General features: G+C 43.5%; 2 protein-coding genes across 2 annotated transcripts in view; one reads left to right on the forward strand and one right to left on the reverse strand.

The window, feature by feature from the left end:
* CUNH9orf78 (chromosome unknown C9orf78 homolog) lies at positions 1-23927 on the reverse strand. The gene is made up of 9 exons (XM_089669044.1): positions 23766-23927; positions 17287-17346; positions 15992-16043; positions 13836-13906; positions 13649-13726; positions 11933-12130; positions 11213-11349; positions 8976-9074; positions 1-2355 (listed from the first exon to the last, which is right to left on the reverse strand). The coding sequence occupies exons 1-9, from the start codon at positions 23855-23857 to the stop codon at positions 2264-2266; spliced, it is 879 nt and encodes a 292-aa protein (XP_089525170.1). The 5' UTR covers positions 23858-23927; the 3' UTR covers positions 1-2263.
* Positions 23927-27457, forward strand: part of USP20 (ubiquitin specific peptidase 20) — a 68324-nt gene continuing 64793 nt past the window's right edge. The window contains exon 1 of the mRNA XM_089669043.1: positions 23927-24055. The gene's annotated coding sequence lies outside the window, so the exon portion shown is untranslated. The remainder of the gene's footprint in view (positions 24056-27457) is intronic.

Raw genomic sequence — 27457 nt, forward strand, 5'->3', positions numbered from 1 at the left:
TTGTAATAAAACATTGCTAACCATAATTTATTTTCGTGGCATCTCATTTAAAATATAACAAAAACGTACAGCTTACATAAAGATGACCACCAAAACAGGTCGCACAGGTGGATATAGTTCTACTTAACCAGCAATACTTTGATGCACTTGGTTAATGATGTGATAAATTACTCTGGACCATTAAATAAAGCAGGAAAACACTGAGCAGGAAACGTTTCCATGTTTGGGTTAGACAAAGAAGAAAGCGTAGCTGCAGATTCCTTCGTGTGTGGGTGTGTATATAACAAGTCACCAAATTCTTGCTAGAATATAATAGCTCTCTGTATTTTATACCTGGTTAAAACCAGCAACACAAACGTTGGACTATACACAGGCTTTTTTCTGAGGTTGATATAAGCCCAAAACGCATTAGCACAAACAACTTGAGGTTGCTATGAGTAAAGGCTTGAATAGCCCAAAACACAAACAACCTGAGGTTGCAATTAGTAGGGGCTTGCATATCTTGAAACGCAAAAGCACAGACAACCTGAAGCTTCTGAAGTATAAGGGATTGTATAAAACCAAAATGCAAATGTACTAAGAAACTGAGGATGCTGATAGTAAATGCCTGCATAGCCTGAAACACATAAAACCTGAGGCTGCTATGCGTAAAGGCTTATGTAGCCTGAAATGTGTAAGAATGAACAACCCGGAGCTACTATGAGTAAGAGATTGTATAAGCCCAAAATGCAAAAGCACAGACCACATGAATCTGCATGAGGAAAGGCTTGATGAAACCCAAAATACAAATGTGCCGAGAACCTGAGGCTGCCATGAATAAAAGCAAAAGCATACACAACCTGAGATTTCTGAAAAGACTTGCGTAGCTTGAATGTGCAAGCACATACATATGTTGCGGATTTAACCACTTGCCCTACAGAGGATGTACCTCCGTTCCTGACCAGGCCATTTTTTGCATTACAGTGCTGCGCTACTTTAACTGACAATTGCGTGGTCATGCAACACTGCACCCAAATGAAATTTACGTCTTTTTTTCCCCCCACAAATTGAGCTTTCTTTTTTATTTTTTTGCGTTTATTTTTTGCGCTATAAACAAAAAGGACCAACAAGTTTGAGAAAAAAAAAACAAAAAGCAGTATTTTGGACTTTTTGCTGTTAAACATGTCCTGTAAATTTTAAAAAAAAAAAAAAATCAAATTTCGTCATAAATTTAGGCCAAAATGTACTCTGCAACATGTCTTTGCTAAAAAAAAAAAAAAAATCCCAATACGTGTAAATTAATTGGTTTGCGTGAACGTTATAGCGTTTATAAATGACGGCGATCAGTGACTTTTAGTGGGCATTCTGACATTGGGGGGAACTAACTTGGTGTCACTGACATCCCCAGTGACACCAATACAGTGATCAGTACTAAAAAAACAGCACTGACACTGTACTAATGACACTGATCAGGAAGGGGTTAATGTGAGGGGCAATCAAAGGGTTAACTGTGTGTATGGAGTGTTTTACTAGGGGGCGGGGGTGCTTTACTGTAAGCACACTGATCAGGTTGACTGTGCTGTGCCTGAGCTGACAGGGAGGAAAACTGTAAACAAAACAGTAATCACCGCGCACTGGTGGGTAATCACCGGCTGGTACCAGGTGATTGACATCCGTGGCTGCGAATGGTGGCGTGGCTCGCGCACACCCCCTACCTGGAAATGCTAAATCGTGCGCGTGCGTGTGTATATATATATATATTTTTTGCGCACCCGTGCTGCCGCGTAGCAGTATATCTGCTATACGGCAGTGGGTAAGCGGTTAGATTAGGATAAAATAAACATGGCTATTTACCAAGGGAGTGTTTGCCTATTTCATTTATTTTGCTACATTGTAATTTCTTCTTGCTACACAAACCTTGTTATTTGACAGAATGGGTCACTTGAAAGAAAGAATTAAATGTTTATGAAAGTTGCCACACACAGTAACTGCTCTCTCTTTACCAAAGGTTTCCTTGTGTTGAAAGGCCCAAGTTACAATGTCAAAATGCAATGTTAAAAATAGTGAATTACACACACACACACATATAAAACAAAATTACAAAAGAATATTCTGAATGATGAAAATGTTCTGGAAAAAAAAGAGCCATTAGGTTGTTGTCATCATATACTGTTATCAATACTAAATCTGCCCTTTCATACATAGGCCCCAGAAAGAAATATGAATAGAACAAGTTTTGTCAGATGTATGAACTTTGTACAGTCTATAGTCCTTGGTGCTGAGTTCAGTAACGCCTATTCATTTTCTTGAACTTTTCATAATGATAGTCATCCGTGGCCTTCTCGTTTGATGGACGCTTGCGGTTGGGTGGAGACTCTAAGGATGAATAATCAGAAGATAAAAGTTTTTTTTATGCGTTCTTTATACACAAGTTAAACAAAGCAACTTAAAGTGGAACTCATTCCATGCAATGTCTCTTCTGCAATAAAATACAACTACCGGCCTGCTTGTTGCTTTCTCCAGCAGGTAAACTGAGCTGTGCCTGCGCAGCTCAACTTACATTGCAAGCACGGTCCCTGTGTGCTGGGATGACTGACTGCTGCGCATTTGCAGGAGTAACAGCATTCCGTGAAGATGCCAGTGTGGGACAAGGACCATTGAAGAAAAGGTAAATTTAGCTCTTAGCTTTAAATATTCTTGCCCACATGTGTTAATGAAAAGGAAAAAAAAATTGTTTCTATGAACAATTTATCACAGCAGAATGCAGGTATTAAAGAGTATTAACCTATAAAGTGGAAATTGTCCTTACTCAGTCTTTTTTTGTGCACAAAGGATTAGTCGCTATTATTGCTTGCAGACTCCCTGCAGCTCATTTTCCCTCCATTACTGATATACCATACTTTGTTTTACACTGTGTATCTTTTTGGAGGTGGCCTGTCTTTCTAAAAGAGCAGGGCCTTGCTTCCTAGTTTCAGAATGCCCTCGCCCCCTGGTGTCTGGGGCAGCAGCAGAAGAGGTGTAGAAAGCACATATCCAAAAGAATGAATAAAGCAGAAGCAGGGAGTCCCTGCAATGCAGGCTCTCAGGTACAGCTTTCACTCCAGCAAGCAGCACAGTAGTGACATTACCAAATCTCGCTCCAAACATGAAACTAGTGGCCACATGCAACAGTACTTTAGAGGTGATTTCATACTGCAGACATACAGCTGTGAGGCCACAGAATTAGACAGAGTCACATATCAAAAAGCGCTATTTTTGGGGGGAGATTGCAGGCAAAAAAGGTACATTTTCGGGTCATTGCTTAGGCAAAATTAATATTTCTATATGTGGTCTATGACACAACAAATCTTCACTTCAGTGCACACTGCTATGGTATTTTTTTTGTCGTCGATTAACTTGCATGACAAATTGCATACAGGATATTTTTGTATTGTATCATATTGGTGGAAACAGATGGTCATGAAATCTAGCTTGCATCTAGTTCATCTGCTCATAAACTTCAGCAGTTCTGATCAAGTGGAAGGTAAAAAAAATCCCCCTGGCGAATTTCGCCTTTCATTAGAGATAAAAAAAAATCCTTACTGACTCGACAAGCCAGTCATCAATTTGCTGAATACAAAAATATTACTATTCTTCCCTTAGTAACTGGAAATGAGGATACCATTAGTTACATATATAAATATAGTTATCAATTTTGTCATCAAGTGTTCTTGCATGGCAAGCCCACTTCCTGTTATCTCACAAATATATTCTTATTATTATAGCCAGATTTACCACCCTAACTCCTCCCACAGTTTTTACACTACATAGACAGTAATATACCGAAACGTGCAGATTGTTCCCGATTGGTGTGTTATTACTTTATGGAACGTTTCGCCCAATGGTTCACGAAATATCACCGTTTTTGTGGTGAACTTTTCCCATAGGAATGAATGGCAGAATGTTCAAAACTAGAGTGTGAGCTGAAAAATCAGGACATGATTTCTAAACTGCCATCACTCCCTCATTTTCAAGCCCACCTACACATATCGTATATCAAAACGTTCACCTATCCCCGCTGCCACTAAAAATGTTCGCGACTAAGCCATAGTCCTGATAGTTTTCACAATATGACTGTTTGTGTGCAACTCACGCTGCCTATTGACATTCATTGAAAATCCACTCTAGACACCTGAAATTTGATGGGCAATATTTAAACCTTGACTGTGCCTTCATTTTTAATATTTCAGAGACATACTATGCATCAAAATGTAGGTCTGGGTCTTGTGATTCTCACAGTATAAAGCTCTTCAGTTCTCTCACAGTTTTAAAGCTACAACCGTTTGAAGATGGCAACCGCCAGTGAAGTGAGCAAGTTGGAGCAGTTTGTTTATAACCGCTCCTCTGCCCTTGCTGTAGAGGGAGTTGCCATAGGAACCCAGGCGTATGAGCACGCAACTGAGTGTCAAAAGCTACTCCGCCCACTCCAGTTGCAGACTACTGGTGGAGGCAAGAACACTTCCCACAATTTCCCCAGAAATTGTAGATTTTCTAGTTATTACTTGCTATTGTAGAGCATTTCACAGTTCAGTCACTATTACCATAAAGAACAGTTTCCCTAACGGACAGTAAAATCTCCTTTTCTCCATTCTGACAGGGTTCTGCAATTAAACTTCCAGCGATGCAAACTATTATCCACTCTCAGCAGCAATTTCTGCCGATTCACAGTAATAGGCTGAGCAATGAGGATATTATAGTCCTGTGAATGTGTATAAAAAAAAAGAGTCCCCCAGACGTCTTTTGAGTATTTAGCAGTAAAGTGAATCTGTGGTTTGTCCAAGCAGGGCAACAACAGTTTTACTTTGTCACCAACACCTCCTTCCCCTTTCCCAAATGCACATAATCGCTTCACTTTTCTTTTCCTGGTTCTCTACTTAGAAGATTGGAAAGAAGAGAAGAAGCCTTGAGAAAGCTGTAATTTGGAGGTTACACAAGTTTAAGACCCCTGGGTGTGACTTGGCATGCAATTTGCATGCCATGCGAATTGCATGCCAAGTCGCACCCTATTGTCCGCAATTACAGCGTTCATATCGGTGCGGTTCCGACTTGGTCGGAGCAGCACCCATTTCTAAAGTAGAGCATGCACTGCTTTTGCGGCGATTTGCATAGACATCTGTGTCAGATTTCTTGCAAATCGCACCTGAAATCGCAATGACATCCCGACTTTGAAATCGTGAGACTTACAGTACGGGGCAGTACAGTGGCTAAATGGTTAGCACTTCCCCCTGGCAGTACTAGGTTCGTTGGTTCGAATCCCAGCCACAGCACCACCTGCCTGGAGTTTGCATGTTCTCCCTGTGCCTGCCTGGGTTTCCTCCGGGTACTCCAGTTTCCTCCCACACTCCAAAGACATGTTGGTAGGTTAATTAAACGCTCTGAAAAACTAAAATTCAATAATAATAATAACAACAAAGATAGCAATAGTGATATGAATAAAAAATTAGTGCCAACCCATATAAAAAATAAAAATAAAAAAATTAAGTGCAAAAACCGTGACCATAAAAATAATGTGCCCGCGATTAAGTATGATATTTGACACTCCAAGCGTCATCCAAAAAAAACTTTAGCAGTGCTCACAAAGTGCCACAACAATAAATCCACATAATATATATATCAAATGCAATATCCTTTTAGTGGAATATAAAACAAATCATGCGATGTGCAGCAGTGATATAAAATATACATAGATCAACATATATATCACCAAAATGAATCAACATAGGTATATACAATATTAAGAGCAATGTCCTTATGTTGAAAAATAAAGCAAATCATGCGATGTGCAACAGTGAATGAAAAACGTGACTGTGCAAAGCTCCTCTTTTGTTAATGGCTAGATTGCCTCCTCACCTCCTCCCACTGACCCCAAAGGGCCACCAGGCTTGCAGGATCACCCTGGATCCTTAGTATGTAATGGCCAGCAGCTTCCTTCCTTCCCTGGATCTCCTTTACAGGGTTCCCAGTACCCTTATTCAGTCAGGGCGGTCCTGAAGAGTAATAGCTCACCAATCCAGTGAGCCAAAAAAAACTCTCTAAGTGCAGTATTGAGTCAACTTCATTTATTTCATATAGAGTAAAAAAGGTTTAACACTCACATTGCAGACAATCTTCCCTCCTCACTGATGTGTGGGTGTACTGCATGCGAGTGGGACCTCTCGGGTATAGCAAGATGGCGTCTCACGCCGGAAGTGCGTCACCACGCACCGGAACTACGGACTCGCGTACCTACGCGTTACGTCACCGTCTACTCGTGACTTCATCTGGGTAACCTAGTTACCCAGATGAAGTCACGAGTAGACGGTGACGTAACGCGTAGGTACGCGAGTCCGTAGTTCCGGTGCGTGGTGACGCACTTCCGGCGTGAGACGCCATCTTGCTATACCCGAGAGGTCCCACTCGCATGCAGTACACCCACACATCAGTGAGGAGGGAAGATTGTCTGCAATGTGAGTGTTAAACCTTTTTTACTCTATATGAAATAAATGAAGTTGACTCAATACTGCACTTAGAGAGTTTTTTTTGGCTCACTGGATTGGTGAGCTATTACTCTTCAGGACCGCCCTGACTGAATAAGGGTACTGGGAACCCTGTAAAGGAGATCCAGGGAAGGAAGGAAGCTGCTGGCCATTACATACTAAGGATCCAGGGTGATCCTGCAAGCCTGTTGGCCCTTTGGGGTCAGTGGGAGGAGGTGAGGAGGCAATCTAGCCATTAACAAAAGAGGAGCTTTGCACAGTCACGTTTTTCATTCACTGTTGCACATCGCATGATTTGCTTTATTTTTCAACATAAGGACATTGCTCTTAATATTGTATATACCTATGTTGATTCATTTTGGTGATATATATGTTGATCTATGTATATTTTATATCACTGCTGCACATCGCATGATTTGTTTTATATTCCACTAAAAGGATATTGCATTTGATATATATATTATGTGGATTTATTGTTGTGGCACTTTGTGAGCACTGCTAAAGTTTTTTTTGGATGACGCTTGGAGTGTCAAATATCATACTTCATCGCGGGCACATTATTTTTATGGTCACGGTTTTTGCACTTAATTTTTTTATTTTTATTTTTTATATGGGTTGGCACTAATTTTTTATTCATATCACTATTGCTATCTTTGTTGTTATTATTATTATTGAATTTTAGTTTTTCAGAGCGCTGCACTGTTCATTTACTATTCATTGACACTGTTATTTGGTATCAGTTTTTGAGTGCTGGCAGCTTAAAGTAAAAGGTTTAGTTAGTTCCATTTGTAAAGCGCAGGAGGATTTTCGATCTTTGGTAGGTTAATTGGCTCCTGTCTAAATTGGCCCTAGTATGGGTATGTATGAATGCGAGTTAGGGACCTTAGATTGTACGCCCCTTGAGGGTTAGGGAGTGATGTGAACATACAATATATATATATATGTAAAGCGCTGTGTAAATTGATGGCGCTATATAAGTACCTGAAATAAATAATAATAAGTTGCACGATTTCACAGTCAGGATCAATGTGACCGGGGTGTAAGGGCTCTTTCTCTGTACCTGTGCGATACCAGTGGTGCATTAAACTTCCAATAACCAAGCACCAGCAATGTAACATAGGATGAAGGAAAATGTGCTACATGCTTCCAACAGAGAGGGACAGGAGGGAAGAACGGCTGGGGCAACTGGCAGATAAGGGAAACCAATGTGTTGCCCTGCTTGGATCCAAGCACAAGTTTACTTTAAGAGCACTGAGAATATGGTGCCGGACAACAGAAGGCAAATTCTTCTAAAACAAACCAGTGTGATTGGTTAGAATCTACCCACTAATATACAGAGGACAATAATACATGAATAAACATGAAAAATAATTAAAACCTATAAATAAAACAAAATCATTAAACTACCTTTCAACAAAAGGGTACCCCTCGCAGATTCAAAAAGCTATGGGATCCATGGTTGCAGACCCCAGGTCTAGCTCCGCTGGCTCTATTATCCTTATAGATTTTTCATTGTTAAAGTTTATAATAAATCACTTGGCTCATGCTATGGTAATTACAAGTATTCATGGTCACTTTTGCAGGCCATAGACAGGTTGAAAACTGGCCGTTTTTTTTTTTTATGTAAAAAGAAAAAAAAAATCAGGTCGTTCAATAGGCCAACATTTCCACCAACGGTAAGGAAAAAAAAAAAAAAAAAAAAACCGCCGATGTTCGTCCCGTCTACGGCCGGCATTTAATTACTTCTGTCCCTGCAGAGAGCTCCGCTATTATATTTGACATGAAAAAGTATTGCGGTTGCAACAATGTATCCATTTCGGATACAGATGTTTTTCTTCGGATACAAATAGATACATTGTTGAAACCGCAATACTTTTTCATGTCACATATCCTCCTCCCACATTTTTTATTGGTAAAAAGATCGGCTGATTTGCCCATCATTGCCGGGAAAATCGGCCGTTTTTTTTCCAACTTCACCAATAAAAAAAAATGTGCCAAAACCCAAAAAACAGCTGACCAATTAACCCATTAACGGTGCGAAAATCGTCCGATTTTCGATCCGTCTATGGCCTGCATTGGTGTTTGTATCCAATGGTTGAGTAGCAGGTGTGTATGGATTCTACGACAGGTTCTGGTTATGTAAATAATTTTTTGTTTCCTGGTAGAGAGAGCGGCATTTTCCTCGCTGGTATCCTTGTCATGGTTAACATCACAAAATGTATGAATTACTCGCTGTGCCCTGTATGGTTTGGGGAGCGTGTACAGCTATGTATAATTCTAGGATAATTTGCTTGATATCGGGAAGATATTCCCATGTACAACGCGATGATAACACATACACACACACACATATACACACACTACTGCATACCACCCAACACAATTTTTTCCTGCTGCATTTATGAGCATGCCTTGGATTCAATGATGCATTTAAAAGGGGAAATAGAGGTTTTACATATGTTGGCCATAGGTCATACTTACTCTCTGGTTCTGGCTTCTCTGTGTCTCCTACACGGAGAGGTCGGGCTTTGGGTTCCTCTTTGTGACGTCTTATGGGAGTATTCAGGTCCTCCTGGTAAACTGGATGAGAAATTATGAATGGATTAAAGAAAATCTGCAAAGTGCAAAAGATTAGATATGTGTATGGAAGTGACCAGCTTATCTAAGCGTATCTAAACCCAACAACAGAAAAGAATTTCAGCTTACCAGTCCTTAGATGTAGTTGAGGCGCTAGTACTCTTTCAGGCTTTTCTTCACCTGCTAATCCTATGCATAACCCACTTAGGGGGAGATTTATTAAAACTGGAGAGTGCAAAATCTGGTGCAGCTCTGCATAGAAACCAATCAGCTTCCAGGTTTTAGGCCTCATGCACACAGGGTGTTTTTGCAGCTACTTTTAGGGATGTCAGGTTTTTTTTTTTTTTTTTTAACCGTTTCCAAAACACCCCTTCACGTTATCCTATGTGTCCATGCACATTTAGACTTTTAGAAGCTTTCAGTGGCAAGGCTTTTAGAGGCAGGAAAAAAAACTCACTGCCAGTGTGTCCAGAAGCAGCAGAGTTTGGGTAGAAAACACGCTTGACGCCACTAAAAAGCTGCTAAACATGCTTGAGCATTAATTCATTTTAATGGCCAGAAGAAATGATTTATTCTGGCCAATAAAATGAATTAATGCGCAAGAGCTCCTAAAAGCTTGTAAAGGCTTTAAACGCTTTTTGTGCTAAAAAATGCTGCTGGTTTCTAGGAGAGTTAAATAAACATCCTGTGTGCATGAGGCCTTCTTGTCAAAGCTGAAGTTACACCCCGGTCACACTGGATGCGATTTGGCATGCGATTTGCATGCCATGCGACTTGCAAACGGCATGCCAAATTGCAGCCTATTATCCGCAATTGGAGTGGTCATATCGGTGCAGTTCCGACACGGTCAGAGCCGCACCGATTTCTAAAGTAGTACATGCACTACTTTTTGTGCGATTTGCATAGACATCTGTATCAGATGTCTTGCAAATCGCACCTGAAATCAGCATGTCCCACGACTTTGAAATTGTGCGACTTCACTGTAAGTCGCAAGATTTCAAAGTCGGGCTTGATGTGACCAGGGTATTAGAAGCTGATTGGCTACCATGCACAGCTGTACCAAATTTTGAGTGGTCCAGTTTTAGTAAATCTCCCCTTTTCTGTCCCTACGTGTCTACACACATGGTTATCTCACAGGTTGGAATTTATTGGGAAGCAGCAATATATAACAATATGGTTTTTGGGTGTAGATATGTTTTAAAATAAACTGTCCCTTGCATGGGCAAACCAACGGATTCACTTCAATGACAGTCCCTGTAGTTGCTTATACTCACCACACTGTACATCTGCAGGAGTGAGCTTAAAGCCTGCACAGGGTTGTGGGAGATGAAGGCTGGCACTGTGGGCTATGTAAAAGCAATCGGGAAGCAGTGCGGCTGCCTGAATGCTTTCACCTGACAGGTGAGCTGTGCACTTCCCAGCAGCAGGGCTAAAAGTTAAAAAAAAAAAAAAATGACCTGCCTGGTGCCCGGAACTACATGTCCCAGGCGTCGGGCGATATAAATTCAACATCCCTGATGGTACATAATAAAGTTGGTTTTATGATACTCTATGGTTTCTATTCTATATGTCCACACTACATATTCTGTTCATAGTTGTGCGTGTTTAATAGTACCTAAAGTGGCTGGTGCTGAAACACCCAGCACATAAAAACACTTAAAATATGGGGACACAACGTATGCCTCCAATGTCCAGAATGAGACACATCGGTAATCTTATCGCAATGCAAATCTACATTTCTACATCTACAAATCTACATCTATGTTTGCACTTTCACCTTCTAAGTAGCTTTTTCTTTGATTCCTTTTATCGTAGCAGTAGTTTTTAAAGTCTGCTGCCTACACTCCCTGACATACTGATAGCCCTGGAATGCTGTAAAAAAAAAAGGTTCATGCTCAGAAATGAGAGCAGAGATTGTCTCCAAGTACAGTGCACACCATAGGATAGATTTACTAAAACTGGAGAGTGCAAAATCTGCTGCAGTTCTGCATAGAAACCAATCAGCTTCCAGTATTTGTTGTCAAAGCTTGAGTGAACAAGCTGAAGTGAGAAGCTGATTGGCTACCATACACAGCTGCACCAGATTTTACCCTCTCCAGTTTTAGTAAATCAAACCCCATGTCTTCAGCTATTTCTCTTACATCGATTGTGCTGAACATAGTTGACAGCCATGTTGGTTGGTACAAAGGAGGTCTGTTTGTCCTTTTTTTTATTCTGTTGCTCAGCCAATAAACGGGCTTTAGCCTCCTCTGTGGAGATTATATTCTTTATTTTTGCACTAAAAAAAAGAAAGAAAAGAAAATCAAAAGAAAGAAGCAATGCATTTTAGAACATAAAGCTGAATTGAGGAAAAAAAAAAAAAAACATCTAGAAAAGCAAAGTAGTAAAGTAAGAATGAACATTGCTAGTTAATCATATATGAAATGGTTGAAGGAACTTTTCAGATAACCATAAGCCTGAAGCAAAGGGATTATGGAACTTTTACGATATTATAGAAATAATTGTTGTTGTTCAGTTCAACGTCATTTCCCCTAATCATCCTTTTTGTACAGCAAATGCCTTTAGTGACTTCTTAAAAGGAGATGGGCAAGAGGAGGAGAATGATGGCAAGGATGCTCCCTTTGATATATTCTGTATGCAAATAGACCCCTGTGCACACACAAGTATAGCCAAAAAATTATTCTATATGAGAGGTACGAGTACAAATCACAAGGAACAGCAAAAGAAATGAAGATAAAGTAAGTGTGCATTTGCAAACTTGCTTAATTGGTCTGAACATATTAAAAGGATCTAAGGTGTTCTGAAGGAGGATTTATCGTTAAATAATTTGCATATGACCACAAAATGATCATGACACTTACTCTATACCCAAATCCACCTCTGGGATTCCGCTCAGCATCTGGTTGGATAACATTTCCTCTGTCTTCTTGGCAGAAGAGACCTTGATGCTTTCGGGGAGCTCATACAAGCAATCTTCTGCACTCTTAGGCTTCACTTTCTTCTCCTCATTCTCAATTATTCCCTTTCTCTTTTTTAGCTCTGTCTCAATGTACTTCATCCTGAAATCACAACAGTGGCATTGGTAAGGTTAAAATGAAAAATGTTGGTTTCTGAACAGAATAAAATGATACATATTCAGGTTGGGAAAACAGTCAAGATATACGTATTTGTACTGTGCACTTGGCTCTTTGGCTGGAGGTCTGCTTTAATCTACTTATTAGTTGACAAGTGTATTTTAATTTTTTTTGCATATAACCAGGGCTTTTTTTCCTCAGAGAATAGGTGTAGGGACTCCCCCCTTCTGAGTCACTCTTTGTCTCTGCGCCCTACCAACCTCTGAGCACCGTCCCTTGGTTCAACCCCCTACCCACCTCTGTGCACTGTCCCTTGGTTCCACCCCCTACCCACCTCTGAGCACTGTCCCTTGGTTCCACCCCCTACCCACCTCTGTGCACTGTCCCTTGGTTCCACCCCCTACCCACCTCTGTGCACTGTCCCTTGGTTCCACCCCCTACCCACCTCTGTGCACTGTCCCTTGGTTCTACCCCCTACCCACCTCTGTGCACTGTCCCTTGGTTCCACCCCCTACCCACCTCTGAGCACTGTCCCTTGGTTCCACCCCCTACCCACCTCTGAGTACTGTCCCTTGGTTCCACCCCCTACTGTCGTCCCTTGGTTACACCCCTTACCCACCTCTGAGCACCGTCCCTTGGTTCCACCCCCTACCCACATCTGAGCACGTCCCTTGGTTCCAACCCCTACCCACCCCTGAGCATTGTCCCTTGGTTCCACCCCTTACCCACCTCTGAGCACCATCCCTTGCTTCCACCCCCTACCCACCTCTGAGCATTGTCCCTTGGTTCCACCCCCTATCCACCTCTGAGCACTGTCCCTTGGTTCTACCCACCTCTGAGCACTGTTCCTTGGTTCTACCCACTACCCACCTCTGAGCACCATCCCTTGGTTCCAGCTCCCTACCCACCTCTGAGTACTGTCCCTTGGTTCCACCCGCTACCATCGTCCCTTGGTTCCACCCCTTACCCACCTCTGAGCACCGTCCCTTTGTTCCACCCCTTACCCACCTCTGAGGATGTCCCTTGGTTCCACCCCCTACCCACCTGAGCACCGTCCCTTGGTTCCACCCCCTATCCACCTCTGAGCACTGTCTCTTGGTTCTACCCACTACCCACCTCTGAGCACCATCCCTTGGTTCCAGCTCCCTACCCACCTCTGAGCACCATCCCTTGGTTCCACCCCCTACCCACCTCCCAGTACCACCCCTTTTAGAGAATATAGAACCAATTATCAGTTTGTGCTACTGAATAATTTGTATGTAAATTGTTAATGAGAACATGAAAGAGAGTAAAATAGATACCCTGCAGTGAGCAACAATAGACCCCAGCCCAGCAACAGTAGAACTCCCCAGTAACAGACCCCCCCCCCCCCCACACACAGCATCCCTTGCCATTACATACATTCAGTGCTGGAACTGCATTCCCCCACATTCCTGCTGAAAAAAAGCCCTGCATATAACTCTGAGTACATTAACAATTTTGAACTCCCAACCCAAAACGTACATGTCAGCATCTTCATCTCGCCGATTGGTTTCTGCTGAAAATGATGTTCCTAAGTTCAGATCTTCTTCGTCTCCAATCCTAAAGAAGAAAGGGCATTATAAAGATAAGTGACATTACTTCACACATCTCAAACAGTAAATGACCAAATATAAAGGAAATTAATATTTGCAGAAGAAAATAATTTTACCTATCCTTTCCAAGGTCTTTCAGTTTTTTCATATCTACCATCCCTCCACTTTTGATTTTAAATGGATCGTCCTGGAAATAAACAAACAAACAATCTAAATTTGACCAACATCATGCAAGCTTAAAAAGGAACCAGATACTTTTCTGAAAAACAATGCCCTAACTCAGGGGTCTCCAAACATTTCATTACGAAGGCCACTTTTTATATAATTTACAAACATCCATCCAAAAATGTCTGACGCTTAAAGTGATAAAGTCTTTTTTTTTTTTTAACATAATAAACATTTCATACTTACCTGCTGTGTGCAGTGGTTTTGTACAGAGCAGCCTGGATCCTCCTCTTCTCAGGCTCCATCCAACACGACCACAAAAAAACGTTTTGCACAGAGAATTTTCATATAGGATGTACAGTCAATGTCACAGGCCTTTCAAAATGATTGGCAGTTAGAAATTATTCTATTTTCTTAAAAGTCCATGAAAAGAACCATTACCCTGAACTGCATATGATCTGTGGAGAGGTCAGGAGTTAGTGGTGCACTATGGCATTATAGCCCGCAAAGAAAGCCTTTTTAAACTGCCATGACTAGTCATTAACCCCTTGGCACCCACCTCACACAAACACGCGGCCCCACTGCACTGGGCTTTTTGCCATAATGTTGCATATTTCCGTATCTCCTTTTGTCGCTCACTGTGAGCCCCGGGTCTCGGAACTTCTGATTCCGGTCACCTGATTGCTGTGACAGCCTCTGCTCAGCTATTACAGTGATAAGTCACTGTGAAGCCCACCCCTGTGTTTTCTCTCCTTGAATGGATGCGAGAGATACATTGGATCTCTCTTTCCTTTGTGAGAAAAAAACAAACAAACTATATAAAGTAAATAAATATTTTAAAAAATAAAAAATACCTAGATCAAGCTTTGATCTAGGTCAGTGCCAGGGTTAGTTGTTTGGGTCAAGAAAGGATCAAAGACCAAGGTCAGGGTCAGTATATTTTGGGCAGGAGTTGTTTTTTTTTTGTTTTTTTAAATATCAGTGTCAGGTAGGCTACTTTCACACGGATTCATCACAAAAATGCATATGTATTTTAATGCGTTTTTTTACTGCGCTTTTTAAATGGCAGGTGCCTTAAAAACTGCAGAAAAACGCTTCTTGGAGGTGGTTTTGAAGTGTTTGGGGAAGAGACGTTTTTTTTTTTAACTGCTTTTACATTAATAAAAGCTCAAGAAAAATGCTTCCCTATATATATTTTCACACTGGGGCGTTACACTTCTGTTGTGGTGTAAAAACTCCTGCTTTCAGCATCTTTGGAGCATGCTTGTTCAGTTAAAAAAAAAAAAAAAAAAAAGTGTCTTCCCCAAACACTTCAAAACCACCTCCAAGAAGCGTTTTTACTGCAGTTTTTAAAGGCACCTGCCATTTAAAAAGCACGGTAAAAAAACGCATTAAAAATACATATGCATTTTTGCGATGAATCCGTGTGAAAGTAGCCTAACTGACACTGATATTAAAATAAAAAAACAACTCCTGCCCAAAATATACTGACCCTGACCTTGGTCTTTGATTCTTTCTTGACCCAAACAACTAACCCTGTAAAAAACTCCTCAGTATAAAAGTAGCCTTAGTGTCAGTGTGTTTTAGGTAAAAAAAAAAAAAAAGCAAAATACGTACTATTGTTTCTGGGCTCTACTATGGCTACAAACAACATACAAATATGTGGCCTTGCTGCAATCATCAGGAGCAGGAGATTTTTTTATTTTGGGTTGTTCTTTGTTAGTAGGCTATGGTAGTAACAAGAAATAGACAGCTAAATTAAAAAAAGATTTTTTTTACTATTTTGAGCCAGTTTTCTTTAATAATAAAGTAAAACCAGAAGATACCCATAACCATTTACAAATAAATAAAAGCCCAATTTGTTCTGAAAAAAAAAAAAAAAAACCCCAAAAAAAACAAGGTATAATTCACCTGGATGCAGAAAGTAGTTGTGATGATATGTACGGTTTTACTAACACATGTCAAAGTTGCAAAATTGTGCTCAGGCATTAAGATGTGTTTTACCCTTAGGCCTGAAGGGGTTAATGGGGTTCTGAATTCTCAACAAGCTTGCCTACAGTGACTACACCAACATAAGCAGCCTACAGATCTCTCAGGTCAAACTTACCACTAGTATTGCTTCTTCTGGCAACTTCTCACCCACCAGAAGGGCTGCAGCACTGTGGAGTGAATACATTTTTTAAATAAACCATTAATTAAAAATATACTAGGAATGAGGGAAATTATAATCACTTCAGTTATATCATTATTTTGTAAAATATTTCTAGAATGGCATTTTGAAGTTTTTTTGTTTAAAATTTTGTATATTTGACCCATTTTAAAGCAAACTGCCGCTTTTCTCAGCCAAAGCTTTGCTTTAATGCAGCACATCTACTTCAGGCATGTGACACTTACTCAAAGATCCTTGCTGTGCTGATGCTGCATTCCTTACAGTGTTGCTAAACCCAACAACAGTAAAATCAGTCTGTATATACAGTAAAGCATGGAACCTAAGGTGTTAATCCTCTGCATTGTGTAAAAATGCTGTTTGATCCTGACTTCTCTGATCCTCCCCTTCTTCCAGTGTCCCTTTCTTATCTCGGATAAGACATATTGTATGGAGTCACTCTGTCCATACTTGGTTTGGTGTGTATTGCTAGAGAGGTTTTTTTTAAATTTTTTATTTGGAGAGTGCATGTGATCAGCACAGAGCCAATCATCACTGTTCAGACAGAGGTCAGGGGTTCTGCATCCTCCTAGAGCAGAGATAAAACTCCTCCTACAAGCTTTAACCAGTGCTCTGCTGGACACTGATAGAAGTCACAAGACTGCTCTAACTGCTTATGAGAAACAGTATTTAGCAGTTTATATTTATAAAATAATTGCATTTCCATGTTGTGTGTACTGTGGGAGACCAGATATAGTGGATGCAGAGTCCTGGGTTTAGTAACAGTCAGCGGTTGCTACAGAACCCACCTACCATATAGCTATTTCCAGGAATATTTTACTGGTCTTTCTACAGTTACAAGCTTCCACGGCCGCTGGCATCGTCCGTACAGGTTCCTGTGTCTATCTGTTGGCCTGTCACTGTTATTGGAAGCCTCACAAATAGAAGGGGCAGGCAAAAAGCAGATACCCGGGAAGCTGGTCGCTTTTTGCACTGGAGGGCCCCAGAACTATATGAAGTACACCAACATAAACATGGGACTTCTAGGAATCAGCAATCCCCACTGCACACCCAGCCCATAGCTCTAAACACTAGCACTTTAAAAATAAATAGCTATAGGGACACTTTAATGGTCCAATTACCTGAGCACAACTATATCTTTGTATAATAATGTGCCGCTGTTAAAGTGAATTTAATTGAATAACAAGACACTGGATAACAGCCTCATGATCTATAAACTGATCTGCACGTCCTACCTGACCCCATTTTGTCGTCTTCTCAGACTCTGAATTTCCTTTGCCTCTTCAAGCTTTGTTCTGAAAAATAAAGAAATTCCATTGTATTACTCAGTAATAAACAGCTTTGCATAACAGTCACAATATTGCTCTTTATTGGCTACTTCAGTTCACCAAGAAGCAGGCCACAGCTCCAGGCCCCCATATTAATATAGGCCCAGCCATCCAATAAGAACAGGCCGCAGCTAATTTGTGCCTCTAGCACCCATCTCCCTTCTCTCTCTCTCAATATAGCTGACAAACTCCGCCCACCACCTATAGTAGCTGAGTGTGGTACCTAGGAGAGGTTACATGTGGGGATTCTACTTTGCAACCTCCTGATAGGCTACTGACCACCCCCTCTCTCTCTCACACACCCTCCTTCCTCTCTTATACCCCCCCCATCTCTCCCACCCCCATCTTCCACTCTCTCTTACCCCCCCCTCTCAATTAGGCGCTAATGGGGTGCAGATTGGGTGGACATTAGGCACTAATGGGGGAGAGGAAGCAAGGCTTCCACTTTGCCTCTCCCACTTTCATAGTAGCTGGCAAACTCCCACCCATCACCATTAGTAGTCGAGCACAGTACTTGGGTGGGAATATGGGCGGAGATCCTACTTTGCAGCCTCCTGATAGGCTACTGACCACTCATTCTCTCACCCCCCCCCCCCCAGTCTCTCTCTCTCTCCCCTCCTCCTCCTCTCTCTCTCCTCCTCCTCTCTCTCCCCTCCTCCTCTCTCTCCCCTCCTCCTCCTCCTCTCTCTCCCCTCCTCCTCCTCTCTCTCCCCTCCTCCTGCTCCTCCTCTCTCTCCCCTCCTCCTGCTCCTCCTCTCTCTCCCCTCCTCCTGCTCCTCTCTCTCCCCTCCTCCTCCTCCTCTCTCTCCTCCTCTCTCTCCCCTCCTCCTCTCTCTCCCCTCCTCCTCTCTCTCCCCTCCTCCTCCTCCTCTCTCTCCTCTCTCTCCCCTCCTCCTCCTCCTCTCTCTCCTCTCTCTCCCCTCCTCCTCCTCTCTCTCCCCTCCTCCTGCTCCTCTCTCTCCCCTCCTCCTCTCTCTCCCCTTCTCCTCCTCCTCTCTCTCCCCTCCTCCTGCTCCTCTCTCTCCCCTCCTCCTGCTCCTCTCTCTCCCCTCCTCCTGCTCCTCTCTCTCCCCTCCTCCTGCTCCTCTCTCTCCCCTCCTCCTGCTCCTCTCTCTCCCCTCCTCCTGCTCCTCTCTCTCCCCTCCCTCTTTTACCCCATAACCCCCCCTCTCTCACCCCATAACCCCCTCTCTCTCACCCCATAACCCCCCCTCTCTCACCCCATAACCCCCCCTCTCTATTTAATTTGTGTTAACAAAAAAAATGTGTTTTCACTTTCCATAAAAAGGCCCAGAAAGGTCCTCAGCACCAGGCCCATGACGCTCTTAATCCGGTCCTGTTAAAAAGCAAGATTCTGGCTAGTAACAGCACTGTAATCCAGTTAGGTTTTCTCATACTGCACAGTGAACAGGGAGCTGGCTGATAGGAGAGAAGAGGCCAGGGTTAACCTGGCCATTGCACTGCTGGTCCTTCACAGGCTGGGAAATTCCTTAACCAAGCTGTAATGCTTTAAAGTAGAAGTATAGGCAAAACTTTTGTCACATTTTGGAAAGGATAAGGGAGGGTTATAACCTCTTTCAGAGTTTTTGCCCTCTGTGTCCCATCAGGGAAATTTTCCCTCATGTCTTGTCCCAGAGCCAAACCAGAAAGTGAGAGGAAATCTCTCCAAAGTGAGGGAATCCCTGACTGTCGGGTGATGAGCACAGCCACGTTCAGACGAGGATCCAAACCTACGCGTGAGCCAGGCAGAAGGCTGTCACCTGTACAGACTGGGCATTAACTGTTGTGCAGCTTCACCAATAAAAGGGGCATGTACAGTGGGGATCGAATGTTTGGGCACCCCAGCTAAAAATTTGTATTAATGTGCATAAAGAAGCCAAGGAAAGATGGAAAAATCTCCAAAAGGCATCAAATTACAGATTAGACATTCTTATAATATGTCAACAAAAGTTAGATTTTATTTCCATCATTTACACTTTCAAAATAACCGAAAACAAAAAAATGGCGTCTGCAAAAGTTTGGGCACCCTGCAGAGTTAATATTTTGTACTGCCCCCTTTGGCAAGTATCACAGCTTGTAAACGCTTTTTGTAGCCAGCCAAGAGTCTTTCAATTCTTGTTTGAGGTATCTTTGCCCATTCTTCCTTACAAAAGTCTTCCAGTTCTTTGAGATTTCTGGGCTGTCTGTCACGCACTGCTCTTTTAAGGTCTATCCATAGATTTTCAATTATGTTGAGGTCAGGAGATTGTGAAGGCCATGGCAAAACCTTCAGTTTACGCCTCTTGATGTAATCCCCCGTGGATTTCGAGGTGTGTTTAGGATCATTATCCATTTGTAGAAGCCATCCTCTCTTTAACTTCAGCTTTTTCACAGATGGCTTCAAGTTACCATCCAAAATTTGCTGAAATTTTATTGAATCCATTTTTCCTTCTACTCGTGAGATGTTCCCTGTGCCACTGGCTGCAACACAACCCCAAAGCATGATTGATCCAACCCCATGCTTAACAGTTGGACAGAGGTTCTTTTCATTAAATTCTGTGCCCCTTCTTCTCCAAACGTACCTTTGCTCATTCCGGCCAAAAAGTTCAATTTTAACCTCATCGGTCCACAGAATTTGTTTCCAAAATGCAACAGGCTTGTTTATATGTTCATTTCCAAAGTTCAAACGATTTTTGTGGTGAGGACGTAGAAGAGGTTTTCTTCTGATGACTCTTCCATGAAGACCATATTTCTACAAGTATCTCTTTATAGTGGAATAGTGTACCACAACTCCAGTGTCTGCCAGATCTTTCTGGAGGGATCGTGCAGTCAAACGTGGGTTTTGAATTGTTTTTCTCACAATCCTGCGAGCTGTTCTGTCAGATATTTTTCTTGGTCTTCCAGATCTTGCTTTAACTTCCACTGTTCCTGATGACTGCCATTTCTTAATTACATTCCGAACAGAGGATATTGACATCTGAAAACGCTTTGCTATCTTCTTATAGCCTTCTCCAGCTTTGTGAGCGTCAACTATTTTCAGTTTCAGTTTTCTAGACAACTGCTTAGAAGAACCCATGGTGCTGATTGTTGGGGCAAGGTCAGATGAGTCTGGGCATTTAAAACCTTTGAGATTGACATCACCTGGTCTTCCCAGACGATGATTGAGAACAATCCATGACACTGGCAGGTCTCAGCTTGGCAAAGGGGGCAGTGCATGCTATAAATTCTGCAGGGTGCCCAAACTTTTGCAGACGCCATTTTTTTGTTTTCTGTTATTTGGAAAGTGTAAATGATGGAAATAAAATTAACTTTTGTTGACATATAAGAATGTCTAAACTGTAATTTGATGCTTTTTGGAGATTTTTCCATCTTTCCTTGGCTTCTTTATGCACATTAATACAAATTTTTAGCTGAGGTGCCCAAACTTTCGATCCCCACTGTATATGTGCAGCTGTAGGGTAGGATATGCCTCAGACACAGAAGATTGGCAAGTAAAGGTAATAACTTCCAGGCAGGCTTGCACACCCAGGTTTGGATCCTTTCTTGAACATGTCTGAGCTGATCACTGGTTGTCACTAGAACTAGGGCCCCCATTGGAAGATTTCCCCTCTATTCACGTTTAGGTGACAACCCAATATTTGGGATTTTCTTTCACTCTTGGCGATTACAGCAAACATAACAAATTGATGGATTTGATGGATCTCCTTTTTAAGAAGACAGACAAGCAATAAAACCTGACAACAAGAAGGATGCACCAACCTCCTGTATTACCATGGGCACCATTTATTAATAAACGAATAAAGCAACACTCACATAAGTGTTACAAATCATGTGCATATACGTAACATCACTGAAACACCAGCCTGTGAACAGCTGTAGAACTTGGTTGTTGGATGACACTCTCCGGCACAAGAGGAGCGAATGCGTTTTGCTGGGTATATTTTCTCCAGGGCTGTGAGGAGGGTATACCAGGTTCCAGAGTTGTTCATTGGCCAGCATTTCAGTGATGTTATATACTCACGATTATAACACTTTTGTGAGAATTTCTTTTTTCTTTTATTAATAAATGCTGTCTAAGGTAATACAGGAGGCTGGTGCACCCTTTTTGTTGTTTTGTCATGTAGTACTAAGGAAACCCCCCAGTCCAAAGAGGGCAGCAAAGGCCTGAAACCTAACCAGACAGTGAACTGAAGTGTGAAGTCAGCAAGTCCTTTTGTTTTATGAATGTCTTATGCACTTTCCATCAGCTCACAACACTAACACTGATGTACGGTTACTTTACACTTTCAGTGAATTCAGCTACTAAAGAATTCAGCTACTTTGTAAAAAGTGCAGGCATACGATCAGTTAAGTCCAGGAGTTGTCATTCGCCTTGTTGGACCTCTCTCTATTTACAGCTGACAGGTTTATGCACCTCTCAGAAGACAGCCATCGCTAGAGTATTGGGAGCTCTGACAGTGGACCTTCTGGTCTCAGCTCCTTCAGCAGCAGAATCGATGCAGCTATTAGGCCCGCCTCCTGCCAGTCACAGAAGCCTTTGCATTATATGAACTCAATTAAAAAAATACAAAGGCTTCTGTAAATGGGCAGAAGATAGGGTTGCCACCTCATCCCTTTAAAACAAATTACACAGGTTCTGTGGCCCATTAAGGTGGTAATTAAACTCACTTAATACATTATCTGCAATAATTTGCCTCAGAACCTGTGTAATTTGTTTTAAAGGGATGAGGTGGGAACCCTAGCAGAAGAGGAGAGGGTGGGCACAGCTGCTGTGTATGCTTCTCTCCACTCAGAGCCCCGAGTGTCCCCTTCGGGAGCTCCATTAGCCTGTCAGATGTAAATAATCCAGATAAGTCCAGGAGCTGGCATGCACCTCATTGGACTTAACAGTATGCCTGAACTCCTTGAACTCTGTTTTAAAATAGCAATTGTAAAAAAAAAATGAGAAGACAGAATATACATCTGTATATGGCTGTCAGTGTGCTTTAGGGACAGTCTATGTACTTTTCATACCCAGTCACATAGTACATGGTGCATATAAGCCATCAGATTGTGCTGGGACACACTGTCACATAGTACACAGTTAGGGGATTTGATCAAAACTGGAGCAGAACAAATCCGCAGTAGCTGTGCATGGCAACCAATCAGATTCCATCTTTAATTTTCAAAGGTTAACCATGCCATGCACAGCTGCTTCAGATTCACTCTGCTCCGGTTTTGATAAACCCCCCACTGTATACAGATCAGATCATATCATGTGGACAAACAGCCATATAGTACAGAGTGCATATGGGTCATCAGACCTTGCTGGGACACCCAGTCCTGTAGTACACAATGCATACAGGCCATCAGACCGTGCTGGGACACCCAGTCATACAGTACACAGTGCATACAGGCCATCAGACCGTGCTGGGACACCCAGTCCTGTAGTACACAATGCATACAGGCCATCAGACCATGCTGGGACACCCAGTCATACAGTACACAGTGCATACAGGCCATCAGACCATGCTGGGACACCCAGTCCTGTAGTACACAGTGCATACAGGCCATCAGACCGTGCTGGGACACCCAGTCCTGTAGTACACAGTGCATACAGGCCATCAGACCGTGCTGGGACACCCAGTCATACAGTACACAGTGCATACAGGTCATCAGACCGTGCTGGGACACCCAGTCCTGTAGTACACAGTGTATACAGGCCATCAGTCCGTGCTGGGACACCCAGTCATACAGTACACAGTGCATACAGGCCATCAGACCGTGCTGGGACACCCAGTCATACAGTACACAGTGTATACAGGCCATCAGACCGTGCTGGGACACCCAGTCCTGTTGTACACAGTGCATACAGGCCATCAGACCGTGCTGGGACACCCAGTCCTGTAGTACACAGTGCATACAGGCCATCAGACCGTGCTGGGACACCCAGTCATACAGTACACAGTGCATACAGGTCATCAGACCGTGCTGGGACACCCAGTCATACAGTACACAGTGTATACAGGCCATCAGTCCGTGCTGGGACACCCAGTCATACAGTACACAGTGTATACAGGCCATCAGTCCGTGCTGGGACACCCAGTCATACAGTACACAGTGCATACAGGCCATCAGACCGTGCTGGGACACCCAGTCCTGTAATACACAGTGCATACAGGCCATCAGACCGTGCTGGGACACCCAGTCATACAGTACACCGTCCATGCAGGGACTATGGCCACAAATTATAACCTCCTTACTCTTAATTCTAGGCAAGGGGAGGAACATCCTAAAAGAGCATTTGTGTAACTGGTACAGCTTCCAGGACCAGCTGCCAACACAGGATCACCCCACATACCCTCCCTGCAGCACAACTTCAGCCCCTTGTACGGAACTCCTTCCATGTCCTCAGTGCCTCCACTCACCTGACCTCAGAGGTCACCTCCCCACCCCCCTCCTCCTCTTCTTCATCCGAGCTGGAGGATCTCCGTCTTCTGAAATTCTTCCCTGCCAGCATCTTCCTTTCCAGCAACTTCTCTACTGCATGTAAACACAGGAGACTCTTCACTTCCGGCGCCTACTGAGGACGTCGCGGTGCCCTTCTCACTCCGAGGGCTCCGCCCTGTCCCTGGCAGAGGTGGGTGGAGCCAGCAGTCAGCCGTCAAAGGCTGCAGAAAGATGGGGAAGAAGAGCCAGGCAGGCATAGAATAGGGAGGTAAGCATCCTTCCCTTCCCCCTCCCTGCACCCTCACAGCCTGCTACAAAGCTGCCATGTCACTATATACAGGTCTAGGTGGTGTGTTTATATAGAGACAGGGGAAAGAACAATTCATGTGTACACTGAGAGCCAGGACAATACCTACCTGTATACAGTGTGTGTATATACATACCCACTCTGTGTGCACCCACCAGAAGAAGCACAAAGAGATCCCCTTTAAGTGGTGCATGTACCATACCATGACTAGCAATTGGTAGGCAATGTTGTCACCAGAACTAGTGTCCCTATTGGGGAGATTTCCCTTCACTTCCTGTCCCAGATCCAAAACAGGAAGTGTGAGAAATTCCTTCCAAAGTGAGAGAATCCCAAGTTGTCACCAGAACTAGTGTCCTATTGGGGAGATTCCCCTTCACGTCCTGTTCCATATCCAACACAGAAAGTGAGAGAAACTCCTTCTAAAGAAAGCAAATTACTGGTTGTCACCAGAACTAGTGTCCCCATTATGGAGATTTCCCTTCACTTCCTGTCCCATATCCAAAACAGGAAGTGAGAAATTATTTCTAAATTGAGAGAATTCCTGGTTGTTATCAGAACTAGTGTCCCCATTTGGGGAGATCTCTCTTCACTTTATGTCTCATAGCCAAAACAGGATATGGAAGAAATACTTTCTAAAGTGAGAAAATTCCTGGTTGTCACCAGAACTAGTGTCCCCATTGGGGAGATTTCACTTCCTTTCCCAGATCCAAAACAGGAAGTGAGAGAAATTCCTTCCAAAGTGAGAGAATCCCAGGTTGTCACCAGAACTAGTGTCCTATTGGGGAGATTCCCCTTCACGTCCTGTCCCATATCCAACACAGAAAGTGAGAGAAATTCCTTCCAAAGAGAGCGAATTACTGGTTGTCACCAGAACTAGTGTCCCCATTAAGCAGATTTCCCTTCACTTCCTGTCCCATATCCAAAACAGGAAGTGAGAAAACATGAAGTGAGAGAAATGATTTCTAAAGTGAGAGAATTCCTGTTTGTCACCAGAACTAGTGTCCCCATTGGAGAGATTTCTCTTCGCTTTCTGTCCCAGATCCAAAACAGGAAGTGAGAGAAATTCCTTCCTAAGTGAGAGAATCCCAGGTGTCCCCACTGGAAGATTTTCCCTCCATTCCTGTTCTGGTGACAACCCAAAATTAGGGATTCTCTTTCACTTTCGGAGATATTAGTAAACAGGACAAATAGAGAGTTTAACTGTCCCTAATGGGGGTCACAGACAGCAATAAACACTGACAGGGATTCTAATCATCTCCACTCCATCCAACACTAGAACAAAGATTTGTCTTTAGATATACTATAAGGTGATCACACACTATACAATCTCATCTATAGAAGGTGATCGCAGGGTTCAGGGGTGTGCTATGTACAGAGTGCGGGGTTCAGGGGTGCGCTATGTACAGAGTGCGGGGTTCAGGGGTGCGCTATGTACAGAGTGCAGGGTTCAGGGGTGTGCTATGTACAGAGTGCGGGGTTCAGGGGTGCGCTATGTACAGAGTGCGGGGTTCAGGGGTGCGCTATGTACAGAGTGCACTGCTCAGGGGTGTGCTATGTACAGAGTGCGGGGCTCAGGGGTGTGCTATGTACAGAGTGCGGGGTTCAGGGGTGTGCTATGTACAGAGTGCGGGGTTCAGGGGTGCGCTATGTACAGAGTGCGGGGTTCAGGGGTGTGCTATGTACAGAGTGCGGGGTTCAAGGGTGTGCTATGTACAGAGTGCGGGGCTCAGGGGTGTGCTATGTACAGAGTGCAGGGTTCAGGGGTGTGCTATGTACAGAATGCAGGGTTCAGGGGTGTGCTATGTACAGAATGCAGGGTTCAGGGGCGCGCTGTGTACAGAATGCAGGGCTCAGGGGCACACTATGTACAGAATGCAGGGCTCAGGGGCGCTCTATGTACAGAATGCAGGGCTCAGGGGCACTCTGTGTACAGAATGCAGGGCTCAGGGGCACTCTGTGTACAGAATGCAGGGTTCAGGGGCGCTCTGTGTACAGAATGCAGGGTTCAGGGGCGCTCTGTGTACAGAATGCAGGGTTCAGGGGCGCGCTATGTACAGAATGCAGTGTTCAGGGGTGCGCTATGTACAGAGTGTGGGGTTCAAGGGTTTGCTGCATACAGAGTGCAGGGTTCAGGGGTGCGCTATGTACAGAGTGCAGGGTTCAGGGGTGCGCTATGTACAGAGTGCAGGGTTCAGGGGTTCGCTGCGTACAGAGTGCAGGGTTCAGGGGTGCGCTATGTACAGAGTGCAGGGTTCAGGGGTGCGCTATGTACAGAGTGCAGGGTTCAGGGGTGCGCTATGTACAGAGTGCAGGGTTCAGGGGTGCGCTATGTACAGAGTGCAGGGTTCAGGGGTTCGCTGCGTACAGAGTGCAGGGTTCAGGGGTTTGCTGCATACAGAGTGCAGGGTTCAGGGGCACACTATGTACAAAGTGCGGGGTTTAGGGGTGAGCTGCATACAGAGTGCAGGGTTCAGGGGTGCGCTATGTACAGAGTGCAGGGTTCAGGGGTTCGCTGCGTACAGAGTGCAGGGTTCAGGGGTTTGCTGCATACAGAGTGCAGGGTTCAGGGGCACACTATGTACAAAGTGCGGGGTTTAGGGGTGAGCTGCATACAGAGTGCAGGGTTCAGGGGCACACTATGTGAGAGTTTAAAGTGGAACTGCACTGCATCTGAGCACCACAATCCAAAAATGATAGGTCATTGTTTATTAATATTTAAAGCAAACTCACCCATCCATCCATCCATCCATGTCTCCCTCTCTCCATGTCTCCCTCTCTCCCTGTCTCTCTCTCTCCCTGTCTCCCTCTCTCCATGTCTCCCTGTCTCCCTCTCTCCCTCTCTCCCTGTCTCCCTCTCTCCATGTCTCCATGCTTTCTTTTGATGAGAAATCACTTTAACCCCTCGCCTACAGAGCACTTATACCCCCTTCCTGCCCAGGCCAATTTCCAGCTTTCAGCGCTGTCACACTTTGAATGACAATTGCGCGGTCATGCAACACTGTACCCATATGAAATTTTTATCATTTTTTTTAAGACAGAGCTTTATTTTGGTGGTATTTAATCATCTCTGGGATTTTTATTTTTTCTTAAACAAACCAAAAACCACTGAAAATTTTGGAAAAAAAAGTTTTTTCTTAGTTTTTGTTATACAATTTTGTAAATAAGTGATTTTTCTCCTTCACTGATGTGCGCTAATGAGGCTGCAGTGATGGGCACTGATAGGCTGCACTGATGGACACTGATAGGTGGCACTGATGAGGAGGCACTGGTAGGTGGCACTGATGGGCATTGACAGGCATCACTGATGGGCACTGAAAGGCAGCATTGATACATGGCACTGATAGGCGGCACTGATAGGCGGCA

This window comes from Staurois parvus, unplaced genomic scaffold (genome assembly GCF_062004578.1).
Source record: "Staurois parvus isolate SC_StPar_1 unplaced genomic scaffold, SC_StPar_1.0 ptg000068l, whole genome shotgun sequence".
NCBI classification, from domain to species: Eukaryota; Metazoa; Chordata; class Amphibia; order Anura; family Ranidae; genus Staurois; species Staurois parvus.